General features: G+C 41.9%; 1 protein-coding gene and 1 non-coding gene across 2 annotated transcripts; both read right to left on the bottom strand.

Moving 5' to 3' along the window:
• Positions 1–3,550: 3,550 nt before the first annotated feature.
• LOC115848762 (POM121-like protein 2) lies at positions 3,551–6,605 on the bottom strand. The gene is given in 6 exon segments (XM_030849685.2): positions 3,551–5,202; positions 5,205–5,733; positions 5,735–6,067; positions 6,069–6,157; positions 6,160–6,298; positions 6,300–6,605. Coding segments are annotated over 6 exon segments (3,048 nt in total).
• A 7,281-nt stretch (positions 6,606–13,886) lies between these two features.
• Positions 13,887–13,959, bottom strand: TRNAK-UUU (transfer RNA lysine (anticodon UUU)). Its single transcript has one exon. It is a non-coding gene; the product is annotated as a tRNA-Lys (tRNA).
• Positions 13,960–23,064: the final 9,105 nt, after the last annotated feature.

The raw sequence follows: 23,064 nt of genomic DNA, 5'->3' as shown, positions 1-23,064 counted from the left end.
TGTTCCTCTCTAGGCAATTCAATAAAAGGGAAACAAAATGGTTTCTTCAAATTCTCGGGGCGGCTGTCCGGGGGTCCGGGGGTCCGGAGGGATGGGGCGGGGGGAGGCGGGGAGGGAGGAGAAGGAAAGGGAACACAAAGAACTGAAACAACCGAAAAGTGACGTTTATTTTTTAAATCTCCACATTCTTCCTATTTCACGCTGCCTCATCTCGGAGTTTGGAAAAAGAAAAAGGGAACAAAACATTTCACCTGATTGAACTCTACTTCTTGGGGACCTCTCTCCAACTGACGACTCTGAGCCCCCCAAAAGATCAGATTCACCCAGGGAGGCTTCCTTCCTCCTACCTATTTAAAATAATTTATAAAAATAAATTATTTTAAAATAATTTTATTTCATACTATCAGAGTCCTTAATCCATCTGGAATTCATTTTTTTAATTGTATGAGATGAAGCAGTTTTTAAAAATTTTTTTTGAAGAGTTTAGCTACTTGTACCAACTGCACTTGAAAAGTTCATTAACTTCCTGCCGTTCTAAAGCGACGAATTTAGCCCTCTTTTTCATATTCTATACCCTCCCCGTAAGGGATCTCACCTTTTCCCAAGATGTCGATATTCTAAGGTACATTGACAACGCTCCAATCTTTCCCTAGCCCTCACCAGTCACTCCATACATTCATTTGCTCTAACCAAAAACCTTTGCTTTATCCCAGATTCCTCTCTTCATCTCACACCTCACAACCCCTTTAAGAGCAAATCGGTTAAATATATATATACATCTGACCACTTCTCACCACTTGCATTGTAAGCGTCCTCGTCTGGGCTACCATTGAATCCCACCTGGATTCCCGCAGAACCCTCCTCCCAGTCTCCCCGCTTTCACTCCTCTACCGTCCCAGCTCAGCCAGCAGCCAGAACAATCCTAAAAGTGAGTCAAGTCATGTCGTTTATTTGTTCCAAAGCCTCTGCTTGTTCCACATCTCACTCCTGGGGACTTCCACCAGGTTTTCTCTTTGCCTGGAATCCTCTTCCCTCATACTCTGACATGGCTGAGTTTGTCAGTGAATTCAAGTCTTTGCTCAGATGTCAACCTCTCATAAGAGCTCAGATGAAACTGTAGCGCCATCTTAACCCACCTACCCTGCTCTATATTTTTGCCATGCCGTTTGCAATCTCTTTCACATGGGAGTTATTTCCTATTATGTTTATTGTTTATTTTTTAATCACGCCCCCTACTAGAACATAAACTCCAGAAGAACAGGAATTTTATGTCACTGAGAACATCCCAAATATTAGAAGAGTGCCTAGTGACCAGTATCAGATGCCCAGTATTTTTTGAGTGAATGAATGATTGAATATGACAAATATTTCCTTCATATTCCATAGTCATTTCACACTCAAGTCTATAAACATTCCATGTATTCTGCCAAAATTACATTTTCCATCCTCCAAGTCAAATGGCTAAGGGTCGGTCTTCTCCAACTCCCCCTTACCCTTTTTCTGCCCATCTCCTCTGCCCACACGGTGCAATCGGTCACCAAGTCCTGCTTCTTAATCCCTCCTCTCTCTACTGCCTCCCCACGCCCACTGTTAACTACCTGGTTAACAATCCCTGCTAACCAGGTAATTAATTACCTAGCTTGAATGTATTGTATCTTTCATCTTTGTTGGTGTCTCCGCAGCCTCCCACACATTTCCAAGCCTCCAGCCTGTCCCCATTTGACTCCTCCCTCACATGACAGCTAGAGCAATCTAAACCCAAGCTTGTCTCTTTCCTACCTAAAATCTTTCCATGACTCTCCATTGTATTTGGAACCCTGTGCACACTGCACGATATGGTTTATAAGCATACCCATGATCTGCCCCTTCTTCTCCCAAACCATGTCTGACTCCTTGAAAGTTACCCAGATAGATGCGTCCTGTCTTCCAGACCCTCCTGTGCACGTGTTTTGTCTTTGGCCTGAAATACCCTTCTCCAGTTGCTAGAACTGGAGAACACACACCGTAAGACAGAATTCAAGTTTCAAGACTTAGATAAGATGACCTCCTGACCTGCTTCCAAGCTTGTTATGGAATCACTGGCTTATTTACCAGTCTCCCCACTAAATTGTAATCTTCAAAGCAGAAGTTTTCCTTCACCTCTGAATGGCTGGTGCAAAGCACGATACAAGGTATACAGTCATCACTGTATAAATGTTAAATTATCATGTAAAGAGCTGTAGAAATTGTCTAATACTTTTCCTCTTGCCCCCCTCTGTAAGAAGGCAATCTTGGGTTGTGGAATGCCTTTCAAAGTAGAAACAGCATGGATATTTAGAGTCCTATATACCTGGGTTAGAGGTCTGACTTTGATGATTTGCTGTAGTGAGGGAGAAGCGAACACACACTTTGGAGCCAATAGGGTTGAAATCCCAAATCTAACCTTTACTGACTGGTTGAGCTTGGGCAAGTTTCTTAATATCCTTCTGCCTCTGAATAGATATGAGTTTTATAGCAATTCCTGTATCATAAACTCATTTCAACAATTTATTTTTATTTTATCAACCAACTTAAGATTGCTTATTTTTCCAGTTAGGTCTCTCCAAGGTATCCGTAAAACAGGAGATAGATGCATTCAAGGAATCATTCTTGCCTTTTCTTTTTTTCCATCAGGATGGAATATGTCATAGCTACTCATAGACCTCCCATTGGTTACAGTACAGAGGTCAGCTTCGGTATCTGCTCTTCTCCCCTTTCTCTTTTGTTCTCAGGCCCAAGAGTCTTCCTGCCCTACCCACCCTATCTGGGAGAGATGTGAGGTAGAGGGTGATTTTATAAGGTACAAATTAAAAGAAAAGTAGAAGCTTTGGTTCCCTCCTTGAGCATTTCTCATTCGTAATTATGGAGGAATTATGACCTATGGTGTAAAGAAAAGAAGCAAGGTTGCACCACTCTGTGTTCTTCCTCCCCTGGCCCTCCTATGGATGCTCTCATGGGTAGACCATTGATCCTCAAGGAAAAGTTGGCTTCACGGTCAAATTGCATTAAAAGCTTCTCCAAAATATATAAATTAAGCTAAAAAAAAATCTTCTCCAGGAGCCAACTGAGGAGCAAAATAGCAAGAAATGAGGAATCGGCCTCCCTAGGGGACCAGATAAAGGAACCACTTCTTTGAGCCAAATAAAAGCAGGCTAAGATTTAGAGAGAATCTAATCCTCCTCCCAAAGATGCAAGAGAATATGGGTTGTACTCTTTGCCTCCCTGGCACGTCTGTTCCCAGAGAAAAAAGCAGGAGGTGGTGTCCTGACTGAGCTCATCGTTGACACAGAAAGGAGTGGTAAGGCTCCTCCGTTCAATTCCAAAGCTTTGGTTCCACTCAGTTTCATTCTGCTGTCACCACTAGATACTTTAGTCCTTCATTTTCCTCTAGAATGTAGATTATGACCACAAGGTGAATGTGCAAAGCTCTCACCTTAGATCTGGGGTATTTTCGCTGTAGAGAATCAGAAGTGACTGAGGCACTTTACTATGCTGAGGTCCAAATCAGAGTACGAGTGGCAAGGAAAACAAGTTATTTCTTGTGGGCATGATGCCTTCGGGAATACCCTTGCTCCCGATTCTTTGGGGTTTTTGATTTTGCACCAATGGGAAACAAAGGGGCTGACAGTCTGAAAGATCTTCTCCCAACAGAGCCCTGGGGCGGTGGAGAGGGCATCCCAAAGCCAAGGCTGCTGCCTGCCTTAACTGATCCAATGACAGGGGTGCTCTGAGCAAAGGAGGCCATGGATGTGTCCCCAAACATAGTTTCTCTTGCAGAAATGCTGGCCTTCCCCAGGGCCAAAGGTGTGCCCTGGCTGGTCCGGCCCTGGCTGCCTGGGCCCCAGCCTTTCCCCAAGGGTGTGATGGTGTTAGTGCTCCCACTCGGCACTGCTCCAGGGCTGAGTGCTCCGGAGCTGGAGCTCGCGTCTGGGGCAGTGACGCTGAGTTCAGTCTCCTCACAGTCCACAGGGCTCACTAATTCCCCAAAGTCAAATGGTCGTGGGGCTGTGCTGCCAAACACTGAGCCACAAGCCCCAGTCCGGTGGCTTGGGGTGACAACTCCCAAACCATTCGTATTAGACCAAAGGGAACCTACTGGAGTGCTGTCAAAGGCCGGCCGGAAGCTGGCAGGGATGTGAAAGGTGGAGGCTGGTGGTGCCAAACCCGCAGAGGCTGACTGCGTGGTACCGCTGAAGGATGGCTGGGCTGGGGTCGGTGTTGGGGTTGAGGAGGCCACTGTTGAGTTTCCAAAAATGGGAGAGCTACAGAAGCTTGGGCCAAGGGCTGGTTGGGGGGCTTCTTGCTTCTGCACATATGCAGCCCCAAATGCAGGTTGGGGAGTGGCTCCCAGGGTTAGTGGGGAAGGTGGCCTTGAGCTTGACTCCAAGGGAATTGTGAATGCTGACTTCGAACTGGAGATCCTGGATGACAATGCAGGCTGGTTGGTGGTTACTAGGGCTGAAGCTGCCGGAGGGCCACCCACAGCGCTAAAATCGGCAGTGCTCCTGGTAGGGGATATCTGGACAGCACTGGGAAGAACCTGGCTAAAGATGGTGACTGTGTGCACAGTAGGAATGGTTGGACGCTGGCTCAGTGGGAAAGTGAAGTCTGCATCTGGGGAGAAGCTGGCCCTGAAAGCACAGGCAGCCCCGAGAGGAAAAGGGGGGCAAGTGGAAGGGCTGGAGCAAGTGCTGCCCATGGTACTGGTAACATTCACTACACCAAACTCCAAAGGCGGCTTAAAGGAGCCTTTGGATGTGCTGGCTGGGGTGGTGGACATGACTACAGAGGTAGCCTTGACCAGGCCATGGAAGAGACGGGTAGAAGCAGGAGTAGGTGGAGGAGAGGTCTGCTTGAAAGAGAAAGGAGCTCTCACGGGCATAGTTTTAAGTGGTCTTATGCTGCCAAAGATAGGCTTGAAGGTGGGAGTTGAGATACCCGGAGGTGAAGATGCTGCAGCTGTGCTTGAAATTCTGGAATATGAGGAGACTCTGATCTCACTATTGGCTGGGAGCCCCAAGATGGGTTTTGACATGCGGTCAGCAGAAGTTGCAACAGGAGGTGCAGATGCAGGAAGATGGGGGGCTGGGCTGCTCATCAATCCAAACACAGTACTTTGCATAGTGGGTGCTGCAGGGTTAATGGCAGGTGAGCCTCGGGGTACGGCAGCCTGAGAGGTTGAAGTGGCCACGTGGTCTCAGTGACTGGTGCTGTGGGGGAAACAAGGGTCAGGAGGATGAAAGTAGTGGTGGGTTTTGAGTCTGAAGAGGTGCCTGAAAGGGGCTCTGACTGGGAGCACCCATGTGAGGCCAGCAGGCTCGCTGTCTTCAGAGGCGAGTGGGCCACACTGATTGCCTCTCCGGTAGGTTGTGGGAAGGCCAGGGGACTTGGAGACTCCTGCATTTTATGTAAGCTTTCCAGCTGAGGATCAGTGCCCTGGGACAGGGGAGGCTGAATAGCAGACCAAGTGTCAGGGACAGAGTCTGTGGTGACCTCAGTCGTATCTTCTCTGGCTTTGTTGCTCCGTTGGAGTCCAGCTTTCTTCCCTAAGGCCAGGTCTTTGGGGACTGCATAACCCAGCTGAGTTGGCGGAGTCAGGGACAGCAGGCTCCCGGGGCTTGACAGAAGCAGGGGAACCTGATTTTGCTGCCCAGAGCTGCCAGATGTTTCTGGGGACTCATCTGATACCAGTGGGGCTGGAGAGTGAGACGGATGACCAATGTTCTTTCCTTTTCATTGGCCACTCTGGTATCTGGAGTGATGTACTGGGAATACTCTTCCAAGGCTCAGAGAAATCTCTAGAAGAGCTGTAAGAGCTTGTAATAGCATTTCTTTGGGAGCTAAGGGGGCCACCTGTATGTGCGCTGGCCAAGGAGTCCATGGAGGAGCAGCTGGGCCTGTTATTCAAGCTGTGATCTGAGCCCCAGCAGTCGAGGCTTCTCTTCAGAGGCCCAGGCCTCGGCACAAAAGAAGTGAGGACTCCATTTTTCGTCAGAGGCTTAAACACAGATGGTCTGGTCTCTGGAATCCTCTTACTGTCCAAGCTCTCATGGAACAAGTGATTCTTCCCACCTCACTTTCCCCTTCTTGCACTCTCTGAGGGCCCTCAGCACTGTCTCCTTCGCACATGGGTCTGGGGCTTCTCAGAAGGTGAGACCCCTGCAGAGTTCGTTACCTCTGCTGGGGCAGTGGAGGGGGGCGCTGTCCGCTCACGAGGAGCGAGCCTCCTGGTCACCGGGCTCCTTGTTGCCCTGGGGTGCCGAAGAGACCAGATACTCCCCCTTGAAGTAACTTCCCCACCAGTCTGAGGGAAGAGGCCCCGTGATGGAATTCCGGGGCCTGTTCATGGGAAAGGGCCTCCAAGCCTCATTGACCACGCACGCGTTGGGACTGGTAGGATCCCAGTTCGGCAGGCTCCTCGCAGGTCTGTGCCGAGGGGCAGGGTGGGCACGATGGACGTGCTGAACCCAGGGGACCTGATGAAGGGACTGAGCTGGCCGGCGGTTCAAGGGCCTCTCCGACAAGTCTGTGCGCCCCCCTGCTGGGGATGACGGCCAGAGTCCCAGCTTGCCCACGTAAGTGCCCATGTGGAGCAGTGAGGCGGGGTCGGTGACTTTGACTTCGGGTTTGGGCTCCCGAGGTTTCTGACGCCTAGTGACTCAGCCGCAGTCGAAGTTTTCCGGTGACGGTTGGGATCCCTGCGCGAGGAAAGTGAAAGGGTCTCGGGGAGCTCCTCACCGTCCAGGTGCTGCATCCGAAAGTGCTGGTGGAAACAGAGGACACGCGGGACCTCAGCAGCCTCCGTAGCCCGCTCTGCTAGTTCGAGGCCTAAGCTGGCCGCTCTGGCCTCTCTCCTCTCCTCTCCGGGTTGCAGCGCGCGGCACGAGGAGAGGGATTGGAGAGGACGCGCGCGGCTGGAGTCCCTGAGCTAGAGTCCCAGAGCTAGAGTCGAGCAGGCGCTGGGTCTCCAGACTCCGGCTCCAGGCCCCGGCACCGAGTCCGCCCGCCCGCCCCCGGAGTCGGAGTGGGGAGGGCAGTCCGAGCCCCTCAGGGTGAGTGGGTGGAGGTTGGGGGCGAGGGGCGGGGCGCTGGCGGGAGCGCGGGACCGGAGACCCGGGCGCGTGGACCTGGGCAGCCCAGACGGCGTTCGTGGCGCCAGCAGCGGGGAATAACGGAGGCCGGATTTGCTGCTTGGAGATTCCCGCCCTTCTTCCTTTCCTTTGCCTTTACCTTTTCCTTCCTTCCTTCCTTTTCCATCCGCCTCCCCGAGGCTGAATGTGTGTCGCCCTCGATTGTTCGCACTTTGAGTATGCGGGTACGATGGCACTCTGGCGGGCTCGCGAGGCTCCGGAGGGGGCCAAAGGGATTTCTTGTCTACCGACCAAGAGCCTGAGCGCCTCCGCAGGAACCCGGCTTTGTCCCTCGCTCAGCCACGCCCCCCCGCCCCGGCCACCCTCTCCAATCGCGATCCTCACACAGCCCGGTGGGGTCGGAGCTCCAGCAGGGGAGCAAAGAAGTGGGAGATTTAATTTGCGGCTGAATATTCAGGCTTAGCCTGAGTGAACTAGGGCACTAACATTCTGAGAAATTGAAAAACGAATAACGTTTTAAGATTTGTAACACCATTCCTTCCAATAACAATAAAAATGGCACGGATTGAATACGATTCTTTCAAGAAACGTCATTTTAAGGTTAAGTTAAGGAACTCGGAGAATGAGTTCCATTCAAAACCCACACTGTCCAAAAATGGGTCCAGACATCTCCCACTTCACTGATCTCTTTCTCCTTGAATTTGTATTTCCACAGAATTTTACGCCAATATAATGTGTGCTTACGCTTAAAGTATTCGATCGTCCTACTATACTAGTCTGCGCCAAATATGGGTATAAACACTGAAATCTGAAATTTTGAGATGTGACAGAACCACAAATCTGTTATAATTAATTCTTTTGGTTTCATTTATATTTGCATTTACTAATAGAATGCAATCAATGAAAACATCGTAAGTAGATAACAAAGTTGAAAGGGCCTTTACTGGAAGTTGTAACAGAAGTAAATATGGAATTTATCACCTCTTTCTCCAAGAGGTCGCGTACAATATATTGATATAAGACCGCCTCCGCTGAAGGAATATTTCCATTGCTCCTCTACTGGACACCAGGGATGGAAGGAATTTTACAATTCGGGGCAGTGTGTCACTTCAGATAGCTAGAAGGGTTTTGGAATTGCCTAGTGAGAGAATGGTGGGATTTCAAAATAAGGTGGGAAGCAAGAAGCCAAACTAGAGGATTCTCAAACTCGTGAATGTTAACTGGTTGAACATGGAAGAGGTAGGAATTGATTCGGTGTTTGTGCGTGCTTGTAGCCGAGTTGGAGTAAAGTTTTAATAGCAAGGGATGCAAAAGCTCTCTAGCAGAGGATGGTTTCGACCCACTGGCCATTTGGGTTATGGGCCCCGCACGCTACCGCTGCGCCACTCTGCTTAACCCACAGGGGAGGTCACTTTTCTTCCCTTCAATGATTATGTCACCGTTTCTGCGTTGAACATTTTTTTCGATTTCCTTTCTTTCTGATTTCCTTTCTTTCTGTCGCCCCTCTCTCTCGAAGCACGTAGATCAGCTCTTCCGCAACCAGATGATCTCGGGTCATCACCTTCGGGTCTGCAATTTTCCAACCTGCCCAAGAGTGCCCAAAGCTCGTCATTGAACCCCCTCCCCAGCACCCCTCCCCACTCCCTCGAGCCACTAGCCTCTCAGAGCGGAGGAAGAGCCCGCGGAGCAAAACTCTGGGTGGACCCTTCTCGGGGAGAAGATCGGAAGTCGTGGAGCCAACTCTGCTGCCACCGGAAAGGAAACGTGTTAACCGTCTCCTCTGTTACCTGTCGAAAAATCTTATAGATGGCACTTTGAATAAAAGAGAGGCATTTTGCTTGCTCGCAAGGGCGCAAGATTTTCAGTACGGTGCGCCTGAAATAGAGTTCACCCAGTTTGTTTCTCAAATTATTACACGGGGGTCACAATTTCGACTGTATCTCGTTTGGGGACGTTTGGACTAAACAAACAAATACATTTTTTTAAATAAGATAGGACCTTCCTTTTCCTGAGGCTTATATTAGAGAGCAGAACCTTTGGGAAGTTCCTGAACACAGCTCTCATTTGCGGCTGCCTCTGCGATGACGCTGGAAGGGGCCCGTCTGGAAGGTTGTAAATCTTTTCTCTTTAGTACTGGAAGCTTTTGGACAGTGAGCGCAGAGTGTTCCTTCAGTCACATGGCTAGGCCGAGGCTTGTATGCTAGTGTGTTTTTCTTTGTTTTGTTCGTTTGTTTTTTCTCCTTGTACTCCATGTCCCTGTCCACAATAAAACTTAAGGAGCGATGGTGGAGTGGCGAGCTTAGCAACTCGCACCAGCAGAGGACCCTCCTCGGGTCCGCAGCCACGCGCACTGAGCCCAGCTATGCAGCTACCCCAGCCAAGGAAAGCGAAACTCCATTATTCTTTTGGGGCTCTTACCCCGACCCCCCACCCCCAGATAATTGTCATCTCAAGGAGATGCTGCCATCTTCAAATTATACCCTCTCAAGAAAGTCTTCTTTCAAAACTTTTCTGACTGCAACTCAGTGTCGAAATACATTTTAAGTCACAACTCAATACAATATGCAAACAAATGTATATATATATATATATATGTGTGTATACATGAGAGAGATTTATATATATATATAAATGAGAGAGATAACTATCTGAATCTATCTCTATCATCTATACTAATATCGATATAGCTATAGATAGATGATAGATATTTGGAGAGACAGAGAGACCAAACTCTACCAAACAGTATTTTACTGCATGGGTTTATTCTGATATTTCCTATTTCTATTCCTATATCTTCTATTTCATTTATTAAAATACCATTTTTTGACCTTTTTTTTTTACATTGATTTTACATCATTCACTTCTGAGTGATTTGAAAAACACTGTGACTTATATAATGGTATTCGAAATGTCTCTTCCTTTTAGAGTCAGATAAGGAAGATGTGAAAGACAGTGACCGTTCCACAGTGGTCAAAGAATTAAGGAAATGGTTCTAATGCCATCAGCTTTTTTTGGTATCAAACAGGACACAATGTTAACTCTCCCAGAGACTACACTCCACATGCCCCTATCTATGATTATTCCCGCAGTTAGTGAAGGGAAATCACACTTATTCTAAACAGTCCTCTCTGATTCCGTTTTTTTATTTTTTCCCACCTCTACCCCACAGTTGTGATATGGATTCTTTTTCTCCTCATCTGCCGAAGGATTCTTGCCTGTGTGACTAAGTAGGTATTTGTCCTCACCTCTTAGAGAATATTTTGCTTTTATTCCTCTATTTTATCGTGTCCAACATATTGTTCTGATGCTGTTCCCTTTGTGTAGAGAATTCTTACCTCAGATATCTATAAGATTTACTCCCTGGCCTCCTTCAAGCTTTTGTTCAAATGTTGGGATCAATGGATCCAAAGGTTTTGGACAAATGCAGTCTGCTCTCCATTTCCCGTGACTACTTCAAACGATTTGTCTATTAAGTTCTCCTAACATTTCTTCTAGGATGAATAATCCTCACCTGCCTTTGCTGTGTTGTCACAGTACACTGGTTGCAATGTTACCCCGTTCATTCAGCATTCACTCTTGCTAGCTGTGGTTTATGGCTCTCTAGCATCAGTTAGATGTTTGTATACTGGAAATTTCAACCTTAAAGTATCTGGGATCATTTGAGATACTTGGAGACATGACTCACTAAAGTTCAGCCCCACACCAAGAAGAAAAAAAAAAAGAGGGTAAAAAACCTTCCTTCAATCTTTTAATAATATTTTAAAATAAGAAATTCCTGTTATTGATGCCTGAGGCTGATGACATCTACTGGATGAGTTGATCTGTGCAGCTAATTGTTCAGTGGCTGTTCTGAAGTAGATTTTATCTGGAAGGTATTAATATATGATAAAAGATCCTCAACATTGTGACAATTCCCACAAGTCAGTCCACATGCATTTCTCCACACCTCTGGTCTCTAATCTTCAAATCTTATTCTTTTCAGATTCCTGACCTTCCAGCCAACCATTCCCTTTTGCCTAGGATTCCATATACAGCTTTATCTTAGGCCACTTCTCACTCCATGTAAAGAGGAACATCAAATGAACCATCTAAAGCTCTAGCCACTGGGAGGATTTCTTTTCACCATTATCTTGCAGGGTTACTTCTGAGTGGGAGATTGTGTCACAGCAGTTCATTTAAAGCTCACAGCAACATACAGAACTCACCTATCTATGAACCAGGTGATTTGATTACCAACGGCTCTTCTACCTAAACCCCACATAATCGTTCTTTACTTCTCTGATATGTCAGACTGGACATTTCCACTGACATTTCATTAGTCAAACCAAGTCACATGGCCAAGTACATGAGGAAGAGAAAGTGTGTATATTATATAATAAATATATTATTTCAATGAAATAATCATAAATAATTATAAATTCACATGAAGTAATTATACTTATAGTTATAAATTCACATGAAGTTGCAAAGATAATGTATCAAGGTTGCATGTATCAACAGTTCTTTTTTTTTTTTACTGTTGAGTATGGATGTATACTTCCATAGTATAGATGGACCACAGCTTGTTTAACCTATTCACCTATTAAGGAACATTTTGGTTGTTTTCAGGTTTGAGCTATTACAAATAAAGCTCCTATAAGTAATAATGCACAGGGTTTTGTGTGGATATAAGTTTTCATTGTTCTGGGATAAATGCCTAGGAGTGGAATTGCTGAGTTGTATGGTAAGTGTGTGTTTAGCCCTTTAAGAAACTGACAAACTATTTTTCAGAGTGGCTACACCATTCTACATTCCTATGAGCAATGTATAACAGATCCAATTTCTCTGTATTCTTACCAGCCTTTGGCAGTTGTTACCATTTGTTATTCTATCTCTTGCAGTTGGTGTGTAGTGATATGTCACCATGGTCTTAATATATATTTCCTAAATGACTAGTGATATTGAACATCTTTTCATGTGCTTATTTCCCACTTGTATATCCTCTTTGGTGAAAAGTCTTTTCATGTTTTTTGACCATTTTCTAATTGGATTGAGTGTTGTTTTAATGTGGAGTTTTGAGAGGTCTTTGTATATTCTAGATATGTCTTTGCCAGATATGTGATTTACAAATATTTTCTCCCAGTCTGTAGCTTGCTTTTTTAATTTGCTTAACAGAGTCCTTTGCAGAGCAAAAGTTTTTAATTTTGATGAAACCCAGTCAGTCATATTTGTCTTTTATGGATTGTGTGTTTGGTGTTATGTCTAGGAACTCTCCTCCAAGCCCCAGGTCCCCCAAATTTTCTCATATTTTTTCTAAAAGTTTTATAGTTTTATGTTTTATTTTAAATCTATGAACCAGTTTCAGTTAGTTTTTAAATAAAGTGTGAGGTTTAGGCGGCAGTTGTCTTCTTTTGCCTATGGATTGCTCCACCACAATCTTGTGAAAAGACTTTTCTTCCTCTACTGAATTGCCTCTGCACTTCTGTAAGAATTAATTTAGATGTACTTGCATGTGGTGCTTTCTGGATTCTCTATACTGTTTCATCAACATATATCTATCCCTCTGCCAAAAATGTACACTGTTTAATACTGTGGCTGTAAAATAAGTCTTGAAATAATAAGAATATTTTCTTCCACTTTATTCCTGTTTTTAAGAATCATTCTAGTTATTCTAACTCATTTTTCTTCGCATATAAATTTTAGAATAGTCATGTCTATAGCTACAAAAAAATCTTCCCTGGATCTTGATAAGAATTATGTTAAATTATGTTAAACCTCTATATCATTTCCAGGAGAGTTGACATCTTAGCTATGTTGAGTTTTATAATCACGGAATCTCTCTCCATTTATTTAGGTCTTTGATTTATTTCATCAGAATTTTATAGTTTTGTTGTTTCCAGCATGTACATGTCCACATGTCTGGATAGATTTTCATCTAAGTGTTCTTTTCCTTTTTTACAAAAAGTACTGTATTTTAATTCTGGTGTTCACATGTTTATTGCTAGTATATAGAAATACAATTGATTTTTCTATTTTGATCTTGTATTCTGTGACTTTGCTGAACATACTTATTAGTTCTAGGAGGAATTTTGTTTGTTTGTTTGTTTTTAGGTTCCTTAGCATTTTCTATGCAGACCATCACATAATCTTCAAATGGCATGGGAAGTACAATCCTTCCACAGAGAGGGAGGGGGGAAATGTATATTTCTAAAGAGAAATACAATCCACTGAGCAAGAAATTGCACCACCAACACACAACAGGACAAAATTGCAGAAACGTATGGTAAAGTATGCCAATATTTCTGGGTAGGGTGAGCATTTCACCTAAAGATCATACTGCAGTATTTGTGAAATAACTCCCTACCTTTTGGGTTTATCATTAGAATATGACATTATCACGGTTTAGTGGAGGGCTTTCCCATCTGCCAAGTAGGTCAGTTGTGAGAGTGAAGAACTGAAAATCTAAAGGTCCTGACCCAGAGAATACTTTACCCAACAATTATAGTTTCCAGTTCCTTTTCTAAAGCACCCTAGTCTAGAGAGATAGCCTTCTTATATTTCATGGGCTGTAAGGGTTTTGTACTGCATTCCTCAGGAAGTCTCTATTGTTATAAACTGCTAAAATCATCTTTTGTTTGGAACAGAATATCAAACCTCAACTACTAGTTAAGGCTGAAGGTAGCTGACTTCTGGGCTTTTTCTCACGGTAGGTTGGTAAAAGTCATCTAAGTTTAACCCAAATTTTCCTTGGGAGAAAAAGCTTAAGTACTAATGGCCCGAGGAAACAGAGGTCCACAGTGCCTGGACAGGGACTTGAACCCTGGACCCTCAGATTAAAAGTCTGATGCTCTACCGACTGAGCTACCCAGGCTCTATGTGCACATCTTTATTAGGTCTCCTTTGTACGGTTCAGTTGCTTTGGGGGCATTCTTAACCCCCAACAGAATTTTGATAAATTCGATATTCCCCCTCACATTTTTTTCCAGTGGACATGTAACATTCTTCTTCATAAGGTTCAATTTTTCTGAAGGATAGAGTAACTTATATCAAAGGAATCTTAAAATTATAGTAATTTAATACTTACCAACATCTCTTGAGAAAGAGAGAGAAGAGAAAGCCCTTGTTAAACTTCTATGAAAGATTTTCCTTTGATCTTTTATTTCCTTGAATTCGTTATTTCCATCCCGTGTCTCCCATAGAATTTTATTCCAATAGCACATCTTTTTATATTTAGTATCTTCTTGATTTTCCTACGATGCTTCTCTCTACCAAGTCTAGCTATAAACATTGAAATCTGATGTTTTTCTTTTGAACCCAAATCTGTATTAAAAATACTTCTTGTGGATTGTGCTATATCTGCATCTACTTGCACATAATTAATCAAAGCATGATAGATAATAATTTAAACACCCTTTAATGGAGGACATAATGGAAATAAATGTGGAATTTGTCCTCCTCCCTCCTCCATGAAATCGTGTACAAGACTACGTCTACTGAAGGATTCAGTTCTTCCTATTGTGATGGGAGTCCGAGAGGGAGATGGGAGTCCGAGAGGAGAGCATATTTACACCCCGGGGCACTGTGCCACAGCCAAATGAGTCTTAATTTATCAGAAATGTCTTAATTTATCAAGCAGAAGGGCGAGACTTTTCCATGAAAGATGAGAACGTGGGACTTACGTGCCACACTTGTATGGCAGACTAATCCTCTGAGAGGTGACTTTTGAAAGGTAAATACCTTAGGAAAGGTGAAATATGATGTAAGATCTAGAAGTAGATTTAGTTCAACTATTTGAATACAGCTTAACAATGGAGTTGCTATAAAACTTGCAGCCAAGGTTGGTTCCGATGCATCGATCTCTGGGTTTCCTGTCCAACACACTTCAGCTGGTCCACTCTGCTTATAAACGGATGTTCCCTCGTCGATCTTCAACTCCGTTATCACAACTGGGTTTTCAAACACAAGAATGGCTTCTTCTCTTTTCGTTTTCCCCCGTCTTTTTCTTCCTCCCCCCTAGCTCAGCTCACTCCTTTTACTTGGCCTCTTTTCGGTCCCCATGAGAACCACAGGGTTCCAGTAGCGCCTCCAAGTCTGCCCGTTTCCAATCCGCCAAATATTCAGTCTCTGAACCCGCTTCTTCAGAAGCTTGTCTGGGCTCACAGGAGGAGCTGCAGGGGGAACCGAGGAGAAGCCGGCGGGGCAAAGCCTTGAGGAAACCCTCGCTTGAGAAGAAACTGTCAAAAATCTCAAGAGGTTTTTCTTTGCCTGCAAGGGAGGCAGATTTTCAGAATTCCATTTCCGATTGGATAACGTTTGGATCCGTTTCGACAGGGCACAGGAATTCCTGTGTCTGAAAACAGGATTTTTGTTTTCGGAGTTGGTCTCGGAATAGGGCTTTTGGAAGCCTCTGCACACCAAGGCTCCTGTTCGCGGCTGCCTCTGCGTGCTACCTTCCAGAAACTGCACTGCTAGGTGCCGAATAAGAACTTCACTCCACACAGAAGTAACTAGAAGCCACAAAAATATTGCCCACCAAATCCAAATGTTAAATCTCTCCAATTTAACTCCCCTCCAAACATCTATAGTCCCTCCTCTGGCAGGAGGGTAAATGTGACAGAGAAGTTGGAGTGGAAAGGGGTAGGGGAATTCCTGACTGTTTCGTGTCCTCTCTTGCTTTTGGACGTCGAGGTTGCATTTCCCCTGGAATTCCTTCTCTCTTTCCCATTTGCCAGTTCCTACTTGTCCTTTGGATCTCAGTTCAGACCTTACCCACTACCTCTTCCCCACAGCTTTTGCTGACTCCTCAAGACTGGTTTAGAAACTCCTAGAATACACCTAGGATCCCTGAAGTTATTTCAATCCTATTAATAGTCCTTATTACATGTTGTATTATAACTATCTCTTGTATGAATCTTACATTTGCACACTCAGGGCTCAGTCCTTAAATACCACGTATATGCAAATGTCTTTCCACCTTGGACTGCTCCTTCAAACTCCAAATTCACACATACAGCTGCCTTCTCGACAAGTATTTTATACTTAACATTGCCAAAGACTGAATTCCTAATCTTCTCCCCAAAGTTTCTACTCCCCAATCTTCCCCCATCTCAGTAAACAACTACTCCATCTGTGCAGTTATCTGTGAATCTTTGCTTTTGCTCAGATCTTACATCTCATCAGCTCCACCTTCAAAATATATCCATAATTCAACCAGGTTTTACAATTTCCTTTGCTATCATACTAGAAGGTCTATCAATTTCTCACCTAATTTAAACTTTTTTTTAAATTTTATATTAGAGTATAGTTGATTTACAATGTGTTAGTTTCAGGTATACAGCAAAGTGGTTCAGTTATACATATACATATATCTATTCTTCTTTCAGATACTTTTCCCACATAGGTTATTACAGAGTATTGAGTAGAGATCCCTGTGCTATAGAGTAGGTCCTTGTTGATTATTTATTTTATATAAAGTAGCGTGTATATGGTAATCCCAACCTCCTCCCCTCTCCTTTTTTTCCTTTGACACAATTTTACATTAATTTTTGTTTCCTTTCTGCAAAACCATTTTAAAGGCATTTTACTGATTGAGAACCTCAGGTTTTATGTGAAGTTGCTCCTGTTGTGAATAAAGAGGGAGTTCTTTACTCTGGAAATTTGCATCTGTCTTTTCCTCCAGGCCAGTTCTACCTGGCAACAAGACACAATTTGAGGTGAAGTCCAAACAGACCTCATTTCACTTAAAATAGAAAAGAATCTTAGCCTGCCCTGTGGCCAATAGTGGTTGTGACCACAGCTGGCCATTGGGAACATTTCCAGTATGTAAATTCTCAGGCGTTTCTCTGGTCCATCACCTCAATTTTTGCAATAGACCCGTCATTGGTCCCCCGGTTTGTATTAACCTTGCCCCTTTCCTGTCTATTCTACACACAGAAGTAGTGAAAAATTCCCCAAGGGTTTGAAACTCTCCAATAGTTTCCCTCCTGTTCAGTAAAGAAATCAAAGTGCTTCTCGTGGCCTGCAAGAGCCCTCCCCTCCTCCCCTCCACCGTCCTCTCTAGTTCCTTGCTCTTCCTCAGACAAGTCAGACATACTCCTGCCTCAGTCCTTAGCACAGGCTGCTTCCTCTGCCTGGAAACACCCTTTCCCAAATACGTGCCTAACTCATTTCCTCATATCCTTCAGGTCTGCTCAGATATCACTCTCTCAGTGCAGGCTTACCTGTTCAACATATTTAAAATTACAAGACATTAAAAAGAAAAAAGAAGCCATCCCTATTATCTTTTTGCTATACTTTTTCATTCATACTTATCACCACCTACTGCACTATACATTTTACTTATTCATTGGTCTCCATTTCCCATTACAATGCAAACTCCATGAGGATAGAGTTTTGCCCATTTTGTTCACAGGTTTAGTCCCAGTATCTCGAGGAGTACATGTTAAATTGCAGCTACTCATTAACAATTTGTTGAATACATGTTGAATGGATGGTCTACCAGGGTACAATAAATGAGTTTTTCCACAGGTGGATGTACAAGCAAATTTCAAGTGTTTAACCTTGAAAGGGTACAGGAATGGTCTGTTCATAGGTAAAGGTTCTGAATTCCATTCATATGACTCCCTGTTGTGGGTGTGTGTACAAACCTGACTGAGTTGCTAACCGTGGGTCTTCTGTTTAATTATGTGACCCACCATTGCTAGTCAGTGCTTGTGCAAGGACTTAAAGCTTGACCCTACAGTTAGAACTAAGCACCTAATACTTCTAATCCCATCTGGAGAGCTGCAGATGTTGATCTGTGTAATCACTAGTTGTTCCACTTTCCAGACCTTCAACTGTCCAGGAATAAACCCTGACTCCTGAGCTACTGGAGCTAAGGCTGAATGAAGATAACACATGAGGCTGCAAGGGAGTGGGAATCTGTTCTAAAGAGGACACATTTTCCTATAGGGCTTCTGAATAGTGCTTTTAAGAAATTTTATTTATTTGGTTGTTTTGTACTTTGAAAAGGTAATACACTCATAGAGTTCAAAAATGTATAAATTGTTATACGGTTAAAAGTTTCCTTCCCATCCCTGTTACTCACCTACCTGGTTCCTTCTCTTTTCTCCACCTTCCACAGGTTTCTACTATTATTAATTTGTTACTTAACCTTCTGGAGTTTCTTTATCCATTTGCATGTAAATATATAGATTCAAATGTTCTGGGTGTTGCTTTTGATACCTCACAGTATATTTTGGAAAACTTTACACATTGATAACATAGAAAGCTTCCTTGTTGTCTTTGCTTAGTTTTACATTTTGTTGCAAAATAAAACATACAGAGAAGTAAATAAAACCTTATTTCTACAACTTAACAATTAATTATAAATTGAACACCCTTTTAACCATTACTCAGGAGCAAAAAAAAAAAAAAAAAACCAAAAAAACAGAACATTGCTGCACTCCAGAAGCCCTCAGTATGTCCCTTCCACTCACCCTGCCTTCCAGAAAACCACAATCCTGACTTATCCCCCCCAGAAAACCACAATCCTGACTTTTATTGTAATCATTTTTTACATTCTTAATACATTTTACCATCTACACATACATCCCTAAACAATGTATCATAATTTTGTGGTTTTTACATTTATATAAGTATAATCATACTAAGTATTCCCTTTGTGTCTTTTCACAAAATTATGCTTGTAAGATTCATCCATATTTTTGTGTGTAGCTCTGATCTGTTCATTGTCAATTGTTGAATAGTTTTCAACATTATGTATCCAATTTACTGTAAAGGTTCATTCAGGTTGTTTCCAGTTCTTGGCTATACAAACAATACTACTATGAACATTCTTATACAAATCTCCTTGTGCACATATTTCTCTTGGGTGTATGTTTAGGATAATAGGGTATGTGTATCTTCAACTTACTAGATAGAGTCCAACTGTTTTCTAAAGTAGTTGTATTAGTTTAGACAATAGTGGTGATGAAAGTTCTTATTGTCACATCTTTGCCAAATAGTACTCCTTGTCATATTAATTTTAGTAATTCTGGTGGAAGATCAGTAGTATTTAATTATAGGATAACTTGCATTTTCCTAATTTCTAATAAAGTTGGTTGCTGTGGTTTTAAAATATATATATTTCCACAAATTCTTTGGCACTCCTCTTATCAAAAGGTGGAGTCTGATTGCCTTCTCCTTGACTATGGGCTGGGCTTAGTGACTCACTTCTAAGAAACAGAATGAAGCCTAAGTGACGCTGTGTTTGACATCTCAAGCTAAATAAAAGACAAACATCTTCTGCCTGTCTCACTCTCTCAAGAAGTCATAGACTTCATAGAGTCATGGACTCATAAAATTTCTTTATACCATATTTTCATGCTACTCCTGTTTGTAATTTATATTGGAAATATCTTCTCCCATTCTGTGTTTCATTATTTTATAGTTTTTTTTGGATTAACAGAGTTCTTCATTTCACTTAAATTTATCAAATTTTCCCTTATGTTTAGTGCTGTTGTGTCTTATTCCTTTAGAAACCCTCTCCTATCCCAATGTCCTCCAGGATTTTGAAATATTCTCTTCTAAATGCTTTATACTTTTTCCTTTTACATTTCAACAAATTAATTAATGCAGCTGAATTAATTTTTATGTATGGTGTATATTTTCCATATAGAGATCTTATTATGCCAACACAGTTTTTTGAAAAGTCCTTCCTTTCCTTACTCTTCTACAGGGTCCTATTTATTACATACAAGATGTGCTCTTTTTTTTTTCTGTTCTATTGGTCCATTTGTCTATCCTTGTACCAATACCACTCTGTCTGAGTTGATAAGGCTTTAAAGGAAGTTTTCGGGTATGGTTGAGAAAGTGTCCCCTTCCTCCTCTTTCTCTTCTTCCTTTTTCTTGACTTTTTTAGCTGTTCTTGGCTCTTTGCATTCCCAAATATTTAGAAAGATATTATTAAATTCAACAAAATGTTGAGATTTTAACTGGAATTACATTAATCTATTAATCAATTTTAGAAGAGTAAATATTTTTACAATATTGTATTATTTTACAGTCCATAAACATAATATGTAACTTCAGTTATCTAGGTCTTATTTAATGCCACTCAATAGAGTTTTATTTTTCCTATGAAGAATTTTACATTGTTTCTTAAATTTATTCCTGAGTATTTGATATTAATGCCATTTTAAGTTTAATGTTAGAATTCATAGAAAAACAATTTATTTTGTATCCAGCAATCTTGCTAAATCTCTTACTGATTTTAATTATTTATGTGGATTTAAAATTTTCTGCATACTGAAGTAATAACTCTAAATAATAAGAATTTTATCTCTTCATTACAATTCTCTCTTTTGTTTGTCTTGCTTTGCAGCACTGGCTAGGACCTACAGTACAGCATTGAATGGTAGTGGCCTTACTACTCTGAGAGAGCTGAGATAGCTTTCACAATTTTACCATAAATGTGATGCTGCCCTTAGCTTTTTATACATGTTCTTTTTCAAACAAAAGAAGTTCTTTTCTATTTTTAGTTTGCTTAGAAGTATTATTATTACTGGTGAATGTATGTTGAATTTTATCAAAACCTTTTCTGCATCCATTGAGATGATCATATGTGTTTCTCCTTTGATTTTTTTAAATAATGTTAATAGTCCTTTTTAAAAAAAATTTTTTTATAGCTGTGCAGCCTGTGGGATCCTAGTTCCCCTACTAGGGATCGAACCTGAGACTCCTGGAATGGAAATGTGGATTCCTAACCACTGGACCGCCAGGGAATTCCCTTCTTTGATCTTTCAGTGGGATGAATTAATGTGGATTGGTTCTATAATCTTCAGCCAACTTTCATTCTTTGGATAAATCCAACTTGGTAGTGCTGTATTATCTTTCACACTTATGTGGATAGACAGTGGGTCAATAGTTTGTTCAAGAGTTTTGCATCTATGATCATGAATGAGACTGGCTTGGAATTTTCCTTTCTAAATATTGTCCTTTTCAGACTTTTGTATGAAGGCTATGCTAGACACAGAATGAGTTGGGAAGAGCAGACTCTCTTACTCTCTGGAAGCATGGAACAGTTCTTTCTTTACTGTTTGACAGAATCCACTGGTAAATCTATTAGTGTCTAGAGCCTTTTTTGTGGGAAGATTTTAAGTTATTGATTCAAGTATACCCCAATAAACCTGATTTTAAAAAATGTCCTTTGGCAAGTTACATTTCCAGTCAATTTTGGTTTCAGGGCCATTAGGTACTATTATTATTGTTCAATAAAAAGGATATCTCCTACTCCTTCTGAGCCTACCATTTTTTGACTGACTTATTTGTAATTTATGCCATCATTGAGGTCACAACATAATAAAATAGTTCACATAAGTTATTATATAATATGTACAGTATACTATAATAGCTTACTGTAATAACTATTATGGTATATTGTAGTATATTATATACTATATATTACAGTATTTTATATTATATAACAAATAACATATAATATTATATATGTTATATAATTACAATAGTAAACTTCCCACAAAGTGTCTGGTACATTTATATATCATCTCATTTAATCCCTAAGGTAACTGTTGACAGGTAACCTTGTCATTATTTTACAGATGAAGGAACTAACTCTGAGAGGTTATATTCTCTGACCAAAAGTTACACAACTGATAGGTTACACAACTGATAGGTTGAGAAATTGATGCCCTTAACCATTTTCCATACCAATTCCCTCAAATGAGCTATTCCTCAAGAGAATGTGCAGACTGCTCAATTTTTTTTGGTTTTGCCTATTTCTTACTAAATTCATTCCTAAATATTTTTTGTTTCTATAGTTATTGTGAATAAAATCTCTTTTCCATTACATTTTCAAATTATTGTTAGTATAGTGTATACGTATTTGTAGTACCATTAACTTTATTTTGTAACTGCCTACAAAACTGTGTGAACGTGTCATGCATTTTTCTGGTGAGAAAGTCTGCGACTTTCATAGGTTCTTAAAAGGATACATAAATTCAGAAAAGCTGAAACACTGCCGCCTTAAGTCCAGGTTTTCCCAAAACTTTTGTAGCAAGTCCATTACAGTTTATGCTTTGTGTGAACAGTCTTCTTGGACACCAAAACAAACACCAAACTTTGAAAGTCTGGACTACTCTCCAAAACCATGTACTGGATAAGTTCCATAAGTGGATTTTTTTCTGTCCCTAGGTAGTGAATTTAAAATCACAGGATTCTGAGGTAAATCTTCATATTTTCAGGCCATTGTCTCTATAACCACAGGAAGAAGTCAGACAACAGACCAACGGACTTTTCTAGATGTTCTGAAACTCAAAATTTATTCTCATTCAGATGACCCTTACATATTTAGGTGTGTAAATAACAAATGAACTTCCCAATTTCATCTTTTCTTGGTAATCTGCCCAAGACATATTTCTAGTTCCTTTTCATCTGGGAGATGATGGCAACACTACTCAATTTAGTAGAGAAAGTTGAGAAAGTTACATTGCAAGATTAAGTTTGAATAAATTCTAGGAAAGCTAGCTTTATTTTATTATTTTTTAAATAAATGTATTTATTTATTTTTGGCTGTGTTGGGTCTTTGTTGCTGCGCGTGGGCTTTCTCTAGTTGTGGCGAGTGGGGGCTACTCTTTGTTGCGGTGCGTGGGCTTCTCTTTGCGGTGGCTTCTCTTGTTTCAGAGCACGGGCTCTAGGCACATGGGCTTCAGTAGTCGTGGCTCTCAGGGTCTAGAGCACAGGCTCAGTAGTTGTGGCACACGGACTTAGTTGCTCTGCAGCATGTGGGAACTTCCAAGACCAGGGATGGAACCTGTGTCCCCTGCATTGGCAGGCATATTCTTAACCACTGCACCACCAGGAAAGTCCCGAAAGCTAGATTTATATACCAACAATTCGATTCATTCTTTGCTGGGGTTTTATCCAACATCATATCCTTAAAAAAAGATCTCAATGTTCCTACTGAAATAAATCAAGG

This window comes from Globicephala melas, chromosome 11 (assembly GCF_963455315.2).
Source record: "Globicephala melas chromosome 11, mGloMel1.2, whole genome shotgun sequence".
NCBI lineage: Eukaryota > Metazoa > Chordata > Mammalia > Artiodactyla > Delphinidae > Globicephala > Globicephala melas.
Note: the sequence above shows the minus strand (reverse complement) of the source record. Positions and strands in the feature narration are given on the sequence as shown.